The sequence below is a fragment of the Zootoca vivipara genome, chromosome Z (genome assembly GCF_963506605.1).
Source record: "Zootoca vivipara chromosome Z, rZooViv1.1, whole genome shotgun sequence".
Taxonomy (NCBI): Eukaryota; Metazoa; Chordata; class Lepidosauria; order Squamata; family Lacertidae; genus Zootoca; species Zootoca vivipara.
Window position 1 is genome coordinate 14,711,004 of NC_083294.1, and position 13,793 is coordinate 14,724,796.

General features: G+C 46.5%; 1 protein-coding gene across 1 annotated transcript in view; it reads right to left on the bottom strand.

Annotated features, from left to right (window-relative positions):
* ASS1 (argininosuccinate synthase 1) overlaps positions 1 to 13,793 on the bottom strand; it is a 79,047-nt gene that overhangs the window by 64,266 nt on the left and 988 nt on the right. The window contains exons 2-4 of the mRNA XM_035113052.2: positions 11,053 to 11,165; positions 8,455 to 8,523; positions 7,103 to 7,291 (exon numbers count right to left, since the gene is read on the bottom strand). Of these exons, the coding sequence (XP_034968943.1) occupies positions 7,103 to 7,291; positions 8,455 to 8,523; positions 11,053 to 11,160 (366 nt within the window). The 5' untranslated portion in view covers positions 11,161 to 11,165. The remainder of the gene's footprint in view (positions 1 to 7,102; positions 7,292 to 8,454; positions 8,524 to 11,052; positions 11,166 to 13,793) is intronic.

The window sequence follows — 13,793 nt, forward strand, 5'->3', positions numbered from 1 at the left end:
AAAAAGGATAGAAGAACACAGAGTACTATCAGAAAACTCCTGAATCGCAGGCAGGTTTCAAATCCTGCCATGCTGATCAAGGGCTAGCCATTTTTTTCTGTCCCGCTGTGACTGATTGGCTGCAGACCGACTGAGGTTCACTAGGAAAGAAAGGCCAGCTCTTCATGAGAGCCCCCAACTGCTTCCTTTTGCCAACTTTAAAGCTTCTAGTCCTCATTGCAACTTTTGAAAAAGAGCTTTACGGGGAGATAGATCAATAACTCTTGATTTAATACCTGTACAGACCTTCTTTTCTCTAAATTAAAAAAAGGTATACTTAAGGTTTGGTTTACACTGGCATCCTATAAAGGGGTCTTTTAGCATTTAGGGATGGGCAAATATGTCAATTTTGGTCTCTTATTTATCGGATAGTCGACATTTCCATAGAAGCTGGCAGTTTTCTAGTTTATGCCACTTTAAACAGTCATGGCTCCCCTCAAAGAATCCTGGGAACTGTAGTTTGTTAAGGGTGCTGAGAGTTGCTAGGTATCCCTGTCCTCCTACAGAGTTGCAGTTCCCAAGCGTTCCTTGGGAAAGGGGATTGGTTGTTAAACCACTCTGGGAAATGTAGTTCTGTGAAGGCAATAGGGGTCTCCTAACAATTCTCAGCACCCTTAACAAACTACAGCTCCCAGAATTCTTTGGGGGAAATTATGACTGCTTAAAGTGATATGGTACTGTTTCAAACAAAGCATTAATCAGAAGAATGGAGGGAAGAGGCTACTGGTAATTAGCATCGTGGCACATGAAGGGGGAGGAAGGTTAGCCTGTTCCAATACCTGCAGGAAAGTTTCAAGTGCATTCTGGATATTTGGGTTTATGCACATAAGGCAGATTAAAGTGTTCCGTCACCCTGGCTCTAAAAGAGAGAGACTTTTGCAGTTAGGAAAGCGAAGAGGAAATGCTTGAGAAGAGTGGGGTGAAGGAATGATTAATGGGAAGATGTGTAAAACCCTGGCCAGCAAATCCAGAGATTAGCAGGATGAACACTCCTTTATTGTACACCCTCATTGCAAACAAACACTTCTATATTGTATAGCCTCCCTGGAAACAAATGAGAAAACATACTCATTAAGGTCTGGGCATAGCCCAACCTCTCCATTGGTTTTGTACAAGCAAATCAGGAGGATATTCAATAAACAGGTCATCTGGAATAGTCCAGAGTTCCCACTTTGCGACTCACAAGCCGTAGGAAGAGGTAATAAGTGTCGGGGAAGGAACCTATGTTTTAATGAGAACTGTAGCTAATGGCTTGATGGGCTCCCTCTGTACATCAATGGGCATGGTACACCCCCAGACAGTGTCTTTCTCTAATTAACCTTCTCAGTGAGCGTGTAATCCCTCGCCCATCTGCTTACCATTATTGCAAAAGGCAAATACTGGCACAAAGCCATCCCAAAGATGGATCGTTCCAGTCAGTTATCAACCAGCAGGGCTGGGGTCTGGTCTGTTTGATGTCACCAGGTGCAAATACATCCCACAATTTCCGAAAGCAAAAAGTGTGTCACATTCCAGGGGGGATTAGCGGTCAAAGTTTCTAGCCCCTATGGGACACTTGAAAGAGCTTCTAGGCATCATGGTTCAAAATTAAGAGCTGATTTAAACAGGAACACGGGAAGCTGCCTTCTCCTGAGTCAAACCGTGGGGTCCCTCTAGCTAAGTGCTGTCTACCCTGTCTGGCAGCTGCTCTCCAGAGATTTCAGGCTGGGAGTGTTTACCCAGCCCTGCCTGGAGATGCCCATGGGGATTGAACCTGCCACTTTCTGCCTGCAGAACAGGTAGCCTACAGCTGAGCTAAGCCCCTTCCCCTAAAAGTTAAGATTCCAGTCGTCCTGGTTCTGAATAAAGGATGGGAATTATACAGGGACTCGGGAAGCTGTCGAACCATTGTACCACCAGTATTGTCTACACTGACCAGCAGCAGCTCCTCAGGGTTTCAGGGCAGGGAACTTTTCAGCCCTACCAGGAGGTGCTGGGGATTGAACTTGGGGGGGGGGCTTCTGCATGCAAAAGCAGGTGACCTCCCAGCCTTCCTGTCAATGAGAGCTAGTGTGGAGTGTGGAATAGTGGTTAGAGTGTTGGACTAGGACCTGAGAGACCAGGGTTCAAATTGCTGCCTGGCCGTGAAGTTCACCGGGTGACCTTGGGTTGCCACTGACTCTCAGCCTAACCTGCCTCACAGGGTTGTTGTGGGGATTAAATAAAGAGTGTGAGGATCCTGTATTCCACCTTGAGCAACTTGGAGGAAAAGATGGGATTCCCAAAAGAACAGTCCCTTTACACGGTTTCAAGGTGAGGAGATAACTCAGAAGGTCCATAGCAGGGTTCAGCAAACTTTTTCAGCAGGGGGCCGGTCCACTGTCCCTCAGACCTTGTGGGGGGCCGGACTATATTTTGGAAAAAAATATGAACAAATTCCTATGCCCCACAAATAATCCAAAGATGCATTTTAAATAAAAGCACACATTCTACTCATGTAAAAACATGCTGATTCCCAGACCATCCACGGGCTGGATTTAGAAGGTGATTGGGCCGCATCCGGCCCCCTGGGCCTTAGTTTGGGGAGCAGTGCTTCCCAAACTTAGCAATGACTGCATACTGCTTTTGAGAGTTTATAGCCTTACCATCACACCCCTTCTTGGGTGGAGACAATTGGGGGGGGGTTGTTGGGGGGGCATGACCTTGGACCTATCACTGTCTCTCAGCCTAGACTGCCTCACAGCATTGTTGTGAGGATGCAAGTGGGGAGTAGGACAATGATGTGCGCCATCTTTGAAGAAAGGCAGGGTATAAATGTAACCACAAGTAATAAACAATGCCCATGGAAATTAGGTGGAGATGTTCTTGAGGAGAGGGCTGGAAAGAGAATACACATGGATAAACTTGTTCCTGACTGCAGGAGCCTCCAGGGACTATTACAAAACACTCTGGAGGAAATACCTATTAGAACACTAATTTCCCTTGCAGGCCCCAAACAGCCCCATCTGCTGCCCAGCCACAAGGTCCCGCAGGTTGCACACAGTGAATTAAAGAAGTTGGCATGCAACCAGGGGATGGAATGCTTTGGAGAGGGGGAATAAGGTTACTGGTTCTCCTGGCCTCCCTAGCCATTCCCCCTATGAGAGAATGGTTGCAGCCATTTGGGACATTTCTGTTTAGAGGAAAGACAATTAAGAGGTGACACAACAGACACTTATGAAATTATGGATGACACAGAGAAGGTGTATAGAGAGAGGTTTCTCTCCCTTTCTCATAACAGGATTTCCCGAACTTGGGCCTCCAGCTGTTTTTGGACTACCGCTCCCACCATCCCTAGCTAGCAGAAGCAGTGGTCAGGGATGGTGGGAATTGTACTCCAAAAAACAGCTGGAGGCCCAAGTTTGGGGAAACCCTGCTCTAGAACTTGTGGCAACCCACTGAAACTGAATGTTGGAAGCTTCAGGACAGATGGAAGAAAGTATTTGTGCAGCGCACAGTTAAACCATGGAACTCGCTTCCGCAGGAGGCAGTGATGGCCACCAGCTTGGAGGGCTTTAAAAGAGGATTGTGCAAATTCATGGAAAGGAAGACTATCCATGGCTACTAGCCACAATGGCTGTGCTCTGCCTTTCACAGCTGAAGGCAGCGGTGCTTTTGACCACCGGTTGCTGGAAACCACAAGAGGAGATAGCTGCTTTTGTGCTTGAATCCTGCCTGCGAATTTCCCATTGGGGCATCTGGTTGACCACTGTGAGAACAGGGTGGCAGTCCGTCTCCCCTGTAGGTCCAGGGAGATTTTTTTTACTATTATTATTCTTTTGACTCACATAAGCCGTTGTTTATTTCATTCCTCTCAACACCCAAGCAGTGGAGTTAATGGACTGAAATTAAAGGGAACAGAGATCAGAGCAGCCTTTAATGGCCACGAAAAGCTTCACCCCTGATTCATGAAGAGTCCACAGGCACTCCTTGGAAGGATGCTAGGGGTCCATTCCACAGTCTCTCTCTCCCCCTGCTGGATAGTTCCTGCCTTGTCAAGCCAGAGAAACTCTGAGTCAGCAACTTTAGAACGGGAAGGAAGCGTTTTTAAAAGCACGGTTTCATTGCGCCCTCTTGTGGAAAGAAGCCTGCTATACAGCTTTCTAGACCAACAACAGAAATAAAGAGCACTTATTATTTCCATTTTGATTTCCAAATTATTTCCAAAGTGAGACTGAGAATGAGCGCTGTAACTTCACTAGAGTGAGGTTTGAATGGGTGGCTTCTTATTTTAAACCCCCTCTTTTATAATTTTATAATTTGAAATTATAAAACAGATATGGTAGAATCAAAGAATTGTAGGGTTGAAAGAGACCTAAGGATCATTTAGGTCCAGCCCCCTGCAAGGCAGGAACGACAGCTGGAGAATCCCAGGTTGCTGGGAGTCAGAGGATGGGAGTTTGCTTTTGTGGTTGAATGTTTGTGTTTCCCACACACATCCGGTCAGCCAGTGTGAGAACAGAATGCTGGACTAGATGAGCCCCCTTTGGCCTGGCCCAGAAAGCTCTTATGTTTTTATGTCCTGGGATTAAAGGATCATCTAGTCCACAAATAGAGAAACTGTGTAGTTCTCCAGAACTTGTTGGACTATAACATTTTGTTGGGCTACAATCCCTGATTGGGCACCAACTCCCATCAACCACCAGTCAGCATGGCCAATGTCCAGGGATGATGGGAGTTGTAGTCCATTAACATCCCGAGGCCTCAGGTTCCCACTCCCTCTGCTCCCACCCGATTGTGGCATTCCCTTTCAGCTGAGTTGTGCACACCACTGTTCCAGCTTCATCAGAAGATACATTCATTTCTCTGGGCATTTGGAAAAACGGTACTGGGGTTTGATGGGCCAGGATTTATTGTCTGTGCAAACTGTTCCCCCTGAAGATCTCCACATTGCAGAGCAGGTGCCCCAGGAATCTTGGGGTTCCTCAAGCGGTTGCTTAGCATGCTTCCATGGTTAAATAGAGGAGCCAGCCAGCCAGCCACTCCAGGGCAACAGATGGACTCTCCCCTCTGCCGGAAAGCAGCTTAATTTTTAACCGAAAAGGAAAACAGGCTGTCCAGATTTGCAAAAGCATGGCATCCAGTCTTCTTGAACAACCCCAAAGGCCATAGTCCGAAAAGGCTACATTGTCTTCCTCCCACACCTACCCCAACCTGGGATGGGTTTCGTGAGAATTCCAGGTCTAGTTTTGTTTTTAAAACAAGCTTCTAGTTCTCATGTTTGTGCAGTGCCATTTTAAAAGGCTGTATTTTGATTCAATAAGGCTGCATACACATTTAAAGCACTTTTAAAGCAAATTTCCCGGCAGCCTAGTTTATGCCTCACAGAGCTATAATTCCCAGTAACCATAACAAATTACAGCTCTCATGATTTTTTTTTGGGGGGGGGGTGTACTTTAAATGTCTGGTGTGTACACAGTCTAAGCGTTGATTAGGTTGCTCTTCCATGAAACCTCCCAGTCCTAAATTATGGACTGTTTTTGGCAGAGCAGCTGTTTGACATGTAGAAGTTCCCAGGTTCAGTCCCTGACATCTCCAGATAGGAGCTAGTAAAACTCTGGAAAGCCACTGCCAGTAAGTGCAGACAATGCTTAGCTAGAAGCATCAGCAGTCTGGCTCAGTATAAGGCTGATTTATGTTCCTATTTAATTCAGTCCTTTATTCTATGAGGACTAGAATCTTGGGTCACATCTACATCATACCTTTAAAGCACCCTCAAGCCCTTTGAATAGGCATGGCTTTCCACAGATCCTGGGAACTGTAGTTAGTTTGGGCTGCTGGGAACTGTAGCTCCATGAAGTAGTCTCCAAGCAACTCTCAGGCTAAGCAGTTGAGGCCACTGAAAGAGCTAATGGGGCACTGCTCCCAATCCCAGCCAATATGAACATAAGAAGAACGTGCTGGATCAGGCCAAACACCCATACATCATGTTCTCACAGTGGCCAACTTGATGCCTGCAACAAACCCGCAGGCAGGACCTGTGGCCAAGGGCCCTCAACTCTCCCGTGTCTCCTAGAAACTGTTATTTGGACGCATTGCTGCCTTCAACTGTGTAGGCAGGGCAGAGCCATCATAGTTAGTAACCATTGATATCTCTCTCCTCTACAGATTTGCCTTATCGTTATCTAAAGCCATCCAAGTTAGTGGCCTTCACTGCTTCCTGCGGTTGTGAGTTCCATAGTTTAACTATGCACTGCAGCGCTCTTGTTCAAGAAAAACATGAGGTTGTTACAGTAAGTCGCTGGGCGACTCAGGGCAACTGTGAAGAGATGTTGGTTTGACAACAGCCACATTCACCGCCCGTGGAGGTGCTAAAAAATTAAGTCAAGCTGTCTCCCTAGCTGGTTTTTTGGGGGGGTCACCCCTGGTTCTGATGCAGGTCAAATAAATACGCCCCTGCTGCCTCCCTCGTTCTCTTAGATTCAGATGGATGACTAGGGCAGCTTGGAAAGGCCTTGCACATGTGCGCAACAGTAGAGGCCTGGCTGCAAAGCTTACAGCCTGCTGCCACTACACGGGATAATGATTGAAGAAAATGAAATACAAATTCGCCCTGCCCCATAGCTTGACCAGTCACGGCTAGGAGCTAGGTGGAGTCATAGATCTAAAAAAATGTGTAGACCTACTGACACATGCCGGCTTGTTTCCGTTTTGACCTGAAATGTTCGTTTTGGGCTTCTCAGAAGTACATAAAGGCAAGAAGGGCAGGGGGGACATTGGCCCACAATGGCACACTCCTGAGAGGTGCTGGAACTGCACTCCAGCAAGCTCTGGCTGAATAAAAGCCCTGGTGCACTGCATGAAGAAGTCCTTTTTATCTGTCCTGAATCTTCCAGTCTGTGCTCAGCCAGCTCTCACCTGCCTACAACCAATCCAACGAGTGGCACTGCCTGGCAGCTTCCTTGTCTTCCTTAAATCCTTGTAGAACTCAGGAGAAGAAAGATGGGGACAGAACTGGAATCAGCTGGCTCTGGTGCCACCTACTGCTGGGCTTCCTGCCTTACACCCCACCAGTCTCAATGAGCACCAGCCGTCAAATGCTTACCTTGCCTGTAGCTCCATGGGCAACATACTGGGCACTTTCTTTCTGCGCTATTTCCATCTGCTTACGGGCAATGCAGGGCCTGGCCAGTGAGGTGCCCAGGAGGTACCTGTCCTCATAAATCGCGTTGGCTTGGACCGCCAGCCAGATGAATTCCTCCACAAACTCTCTGCTGATATCTTCAACGTAAACCTGAGACCGATGGAGAGGAGGAGAGGGGGTGGGATTGTCCCCAGTTATTTCTCAGAAGCTGGAAGGGATGCACGTTTTGAACTCAGAACCCTGCCAAGGGGTGGGGATGGGGGGGCAAGTAAAGCCTGCTTCAACCATTACATTCATCGTCTGGCACCCTGATTCAGGTGCCCGCCCTCCCAGCATCAGAAAGTTGGCAATCCACTCAACAGCTATAGAAATACAGTGTTAAAACTGTAATCCAAGGCTGTATTTTACAAAAGAATAAACTACAAAGAGTGCCTAGTAAGTATATCTTGGGAGTTAATGCATAACTAAGCTGTGCTCAGTGATCCCAAGCGCAAACTCTGTGGTGCAGGGCCAGCCCAAGACATTCTGCTGCCTGAAAACAAAAACAAAAAATTGCATCCCATTCCCCGCTCCATGCATCCTCTTGCTAGAGCAGAGTGATGTCAGCCTGGGGCTGACTTTGCCTGGCTACAGCTCAGGCAACAGGTTTCCAGTGGTCCCCTTCAGTGGCACTAACCTGAATAAAATATTGGGGAGGGGGGCACTGCCCAACACCCAACCGGAAGGTTGGCAGAAGGAGGGAGGGGGAGAGAGAGGCTGGAGCCAGGTGAGTGCAGCCCAGAGAGAGGCTCCCAGCCCAGTGTAGCCCCCCTCCCTTGCCCAGCACTTCTGAGGCCCAGGCAGTCAGGCACCAGGCATGGGAGGTGACACTGCCCAGGCTGGGGCCAGTGCTGAGAGGCTTGTTGCCAGTGCTAGGGTTTTGGGTTGTTGTCTTTTCCTTGCCTGGCTGCTGTTCATCACACTGCAATTGGCATGGCCCCCTATTGGCAGCCCTGTGAACTGCAGCATGATGACAATCTTAGATTTTATGTCTATAGGGAGATTTATACTTTGAGAGTATTTCTGTGCTGCCATTGTAGGCAAATTCCTCCCAAGCCATCATTTCATATGCATAGCTGTAGAGGCAACTTTCCAAAGAATTCCCAGAGCAATCCACTTGCAATGCTTCTGACCTGTTAATATTGCATGCATAAAATTCTCTCCCATCCACCTGACAAACTAACCCTGCAAATTAGGCCAGCCTGACAGCTCTGTGGATTTGCAACCCATTTGATTGACTGTCAGCATGTGGGGGGTGGGGGCTTAGGAATCACCTTTTCGGCTCCCAAGGAAAGTGCTTTCTTTCTTGCCTTTTCAAAATCATCCTCTTGTCCAATGTTGGCCTGGAAGTGTAGACACCATGCATATATTAATATTTGTTTTGGGGTAAAAGGGGTGGGGAGATGGAAGACACACATAGATCAGATTCTTTTTTTTTTTTTTTTAAGTTTTAAAAACAAACTTTATTGAATCTTCCATTAAAAACATTACAAATACATAAAAAGAAAAAATATCTGTACAACAAATCCACACATATAAGATCACTTCCCAACTCCTGACGTACTGCTTGATTCTCATATTCCCCTTAATCTTGTGTTGTCATTTCATTACAAATATCATAAACATATTACTTTCTTCATATCTTATAGCTTCTTTAAAACAAATCCCTGTACTCCTCTAGCTAAGACAGACCCTTAATTCCGTTTTAACATTCTTTTTTTTAAAATATTCCTCTACATATTCCCATTTTTTTATCAATTTTTGCTTCGATGTATTTCTTATAGCGGCAGTCATTTTGTCCAAGTTCATAAATTCGACTAATCTTATCTGCCATTCTGTTATTCCAGATTCTTTGCTGAACTGTGGCTAATCCAGAATTTCAACCAGAACCGACCCAAGATTTAACCAAGTCTTACTGCAAAATAGAAGGAGGAGGATACTGCGAAGTTGGAAAAGGTTCAGAAAAGAGCAACCAAAATGATCCCCTATTGAGGAAGGATTGCAATGTTTGGGACATATTTGTTTAGATAAAGTGGATAGAAGGGGGGGAAAGACATTTCCCCCTCTTTCATAACACTAGAACTCATGGATCTCCAACAAAGCTGAATGTTGGAAGATTCAGGACGTTTTAAAATATGTCCTTTTTGCAGTGCAGACTATGGAACTTGCTTCTACAGGAGGCATGGATGGCTGCCAACCTAGATGGCTTTAAAATAAAAGGTAAAGGTAAAGGGACCCCTGACCATTAGGTCCAGTCGTGACCGACTCTGGGGTTGCGCGCTCATCTCGCATTATTGGCCGAGGGAGCCGGCGTATAGCTTCCAGGTCATGTGGCCAGCATGACAAAGCCGCTTCTGGCAAACCAGAGCAGCACATGGAAACGCCGTTTACCTTCCCACTGTAGTGGTTCCTATTTATCTACTTGCATTTTGACGTGCTTTCGAACTGCTAGGTTGGCAGGAGCTGGGACCGAGCAACGGGAGCTCACCCCGTCACAGGGATTCGAACCTCCGACCTTCTGATCAGCAAGCCCTAGGCTCAGTGGTTTAACCACAGCGCCACCTGGGTCCTAAAATAGGATTAGACAAATTCATGGAAGAGGATAAAGCTGGCCACAATATCAGTTGCTGGGAACCACAGGAGGGGAAAGTTGCTCTTATGCTCGGGTCCTGCATGGTCAGCAGCATAGCAACCCCCACTGGCACCTGGGAGAGACCAAAGTTGTCGAGTTTTTTTAGGGCAGCCATCAGAATTCCATAGCTGCTGATTTCAGGGATGGGAAGTGGCTCTGCCCCCCTGCAGAGTCCGAATTTCCCCGTTACCACCATGCCACCCTTCAAGCTCCCCTGCTGCCCAGAACCCCACCTCCAGATACACAGCATCCACCGTGCCGCACTACAAACCTCTGTGCTACCCCTAAAGACCCCCATGCCACCCTACACCCCCCCCCCCACTTGGTGCGGACTGCCCCCATCGGCTAGCTATGCTACTGTGCTTGCTGGTTTCCCACAGGCATCTGAGAGGCCCCGGTGAGAACAGGATGCTGAGTTACACCTGTAGCCCTTCCTCTCCTGGATCCTGCTTGAACCCCACCTTGTCTTTTTTTAAAAAAAAAAATTAAAATCTTTATTTGAATTCTTTAAGATATTACAGAGTACAGAGAAGGAAAAAAATAAGAAAAATAAGAAGATAAAAACAATAATCACAAACCAAATGAAATAATAAACATAATATATAAAATGTACATACTTTTCAAGCAAATAACAGATAAACAAATAATATTGACAAAGAAAAAGAAGAACCAAATCAAAACTTAAAGAAAAAAATTCATAATTTTTTTTTACTTCCTATTGTTTGTACACCACTTCCCTTTTATTTAGCTTTCTTTTATCTTGCTTTATCTAAGTTACTATTTACATATGCTCTCTACCTTTCCCTTCGTATCTTTCAACTCAGTATTTATATTTTATTTAATCAAATACAGTAGTCCTAAACATATTTCCATTCATTTTTGCATTTCTGTTTAGGGATATTTCTAATTGCCGCCGTCATATTGGCAAGGTTCATAAACTCCACCACCTTTTCCTGCCATTCGAGGATCGTTGGAATTTTTTCTCCCTTCCAATTCTCCTCAATGAGAAGTCTAGCTGCTGCACAGGCATAAAGGAGTATGTTCTTTCTATCTTCTGGGATGTTCTCCGGCCCCATGCTCAACAGAAATAATTACGGTTTCTTTTCAAAAGTTATTTTTAACATCTTTTTGAATTTTTCATCTATTATATTCCAAAATTCATAATTTTTTTGCACATTGCCACCAGCAATGATAATAACTGCCAATTTTTTCCTGGTTGAACCCCACCTTGTCAACTTACCAAGTAGGCGATGACCTTGTAGCCTTGTTCCTTCAGCCAGACCAGGATGCACGAGGTGTCCAACCCCCCGCTGTAGGCAAGGACCACGACGCCTTTGCTCTGAGACATTGTCTCTATCAGTAGAAACAGAAATGATTCCCCACACTGGGTACCAGAGAGAGGTTGGGACAAAGACTCTTCAGTCCCCTCCCCCCAACAACGACAGTGGTCTTTTCAGTGGTGGCTCCGGAACTGCAGAATGCTCTCCCCAATGAGGTGCACTTTTCTCCATCATTATTAAATTTCAGGAGGAACTTGAAAGCCCCAGGGAATTCAGTGGCTGAGGAAGACTCTTCTTGGCAACCAGAAGATTGGCCTTGGGGACATCCCTATTTCATTGAAATTTTTATCCCAGGGATGGGAAACCCCCTTTTTTTTTCCTGCCTCAGGGCCACATTCCCTTCTGTGCAACCTCCCAGGGGCCAGAGGGAAAAGTGGGTGGAGCAAGGAATGCAAATTTTACATTTGGATAGTAGGCTAGTTTCCATAGACACAGTCTCTCACATCCGTTTCTCTAGCCTCCATCCAGACCAGGAAGAGGCATGATCAGAGTTCAAGGACACATCCCATCCAGGGAAAGAGGCTCAAGGAGGGTGGGGGGCAAGGCTGGTGGCGAAAGAGGCATAGGGAGGTCTGTGTGTGGCAGAGGAGGTGGTGGTGTAGCCTAGAGAAAGCCCCAAAGGCCAGAAAGACTTGGAGGGCCACATACAGCTGTGATTATTAGACCATGAGACCCCTGTTTTAGACACCCAGGTCACACCGGCAACATGGACTATGATACCACTTTCCCTGAAACCGCAGGCATGGCTTTCCCTCAAAGAATCCTGGGTACTATATAGGTTGCCAAGAGATGTTAAGGAATCCCCCCCCCCCAAAATAAAAATCTCCCTCAAAGAGCTACATTTTCCAGGGTTCCTTGGGAAGAGGGATTGGTTGATAAAAGCTACTCTGGGAACTTCAGTCCTGTGAGGAGAATTGGGGTCTCCTAATGTCTTTCAGACCCTTAACACATTACACTTCCCAGGGTGCTTGGGGAGAAGCCAAGGCTGTTCAAAGCAGTACGAGGATGTAGCCTCTGTTCCAAAGGCCAGTTCAGGGCCGGCTCTAGGGGAAGGCTGGGTGGCGGGGGCGCCAGGGGGCGCCCTGCAGCGGAGCCACACGGCAGCCGCGCTGCGCCCGCCCACCGACCGACCGCGGCAAGAAACAGGGCGGGGGCCCCAGAGCGATCTCCGCACCAGGGCGCCAGGGCGCCTGACATGCTTAAGACGGCCCTGGGCCAGTTTGGACAATAAAGTTCTTAAAAGACATATGAAAGAAAGCAGGGTGAAATCAGACTGCAGGCCATTTGCAGCCCAAGAACTGGAAGGTTTCTGGCTCTGCTTTAGAGACCCATGAAGCTGTTTCTACCATCATTTGTCCAATTAAAAGTTGTTGTTTTTGCCCATCAGTGGGCTTGGCACATTGTGTTGGTAGCCTTGTTGGCACCATCAGGCCTGGCATCAGCATAAATGATTGAGAAGACCAAACAAAGACCGCCACAGTTCCTGTTTTGGACAACCAGCCTGGACTGCATTTTCAATTCCCTCTGTGTGCAGCCTGGGTTTTATTTGGAGGAGGGGAAGAAGAACGAATAGGGGTACCAGTTGCAGATAGAACAAAAGAATAGCCACAATCCACAACTTTTCTGGGTTTGCTTTTTTGCCAAGTATTTGAGGGCTTCTGTACAAGCCAGCTCATGCAGCATGGTGTTGGGACCTGGGAGATTCAGGTTCAGTCATAAAACTCACTGAGATGCCCATGATCTCTCAGCCTAACCTACCTCTCAGGATGGTTAGGAGGATAAAAGGTGGACATGTCCTGAAGAGTCAGTGGGGTGTAGGGGTGAAAATGCTGATTTGTTTATTTCTAAAAATATTTATATACCACTATTTCATATACAGTAGTACGTAAAACCACACAATAAAAACCACTATAAACATGTAGGATGAGAAATCAGCAAGCTATTGTGGAAAGATGTGTTTTCAATTCCTTGCATAAGTCTGACGGAATAGAAAAGTTTTCAGCAGGTGTTTAAAAGTTGGCATAGAAGACACCCACTGAATGTGCAGAGGCAGGGAGTTCCACAGGACTGGGCCAATAAAACTAAAGGCGTGGCTCTTTCTTCTTGTCAAATGAGTCTCACCAGCTGAGAGAATAGCTAACAATGCTTCTGTAGAGGATCTCAACAGCTGAGCTGGGATATAAGGGTTCAAGTTGTCCCTGAGGTATACCCTAGACCTAAGTTGTTTATGACTTGGTAAATTAAAACAAGGACTTTAAAACTGGTTCAGTAATAGATGGGCAGCCAGATTAACCTAGATTAGCCTACTTTGTTGGCATGGGTGTAGCTAAGGGGGTGGGGGCAGCTGCCCCCCTAAATCAATACAAATCAATACAAATCTGAGGTTCTGCCCCCCCAAAAAAAAACAAAAGCCTGACACCCCCCCCCCCCCAACAAAAATCCTGGCTGTGGCCATGTTTGTTGGGCAGCATAAAATGGGGATAAAAGAAACAAAATATTCCATTTCCAGAATCAAAACTGGCTACAAACAGATGGTAGTTACTGTGAAAAGTATCTTTCTCCCCACCCCACAATTTGCTGGATTTAAATTCAACCCATCCACCATCAGAACAGAAGGCAAATACAGTAAGTTCATTACGAG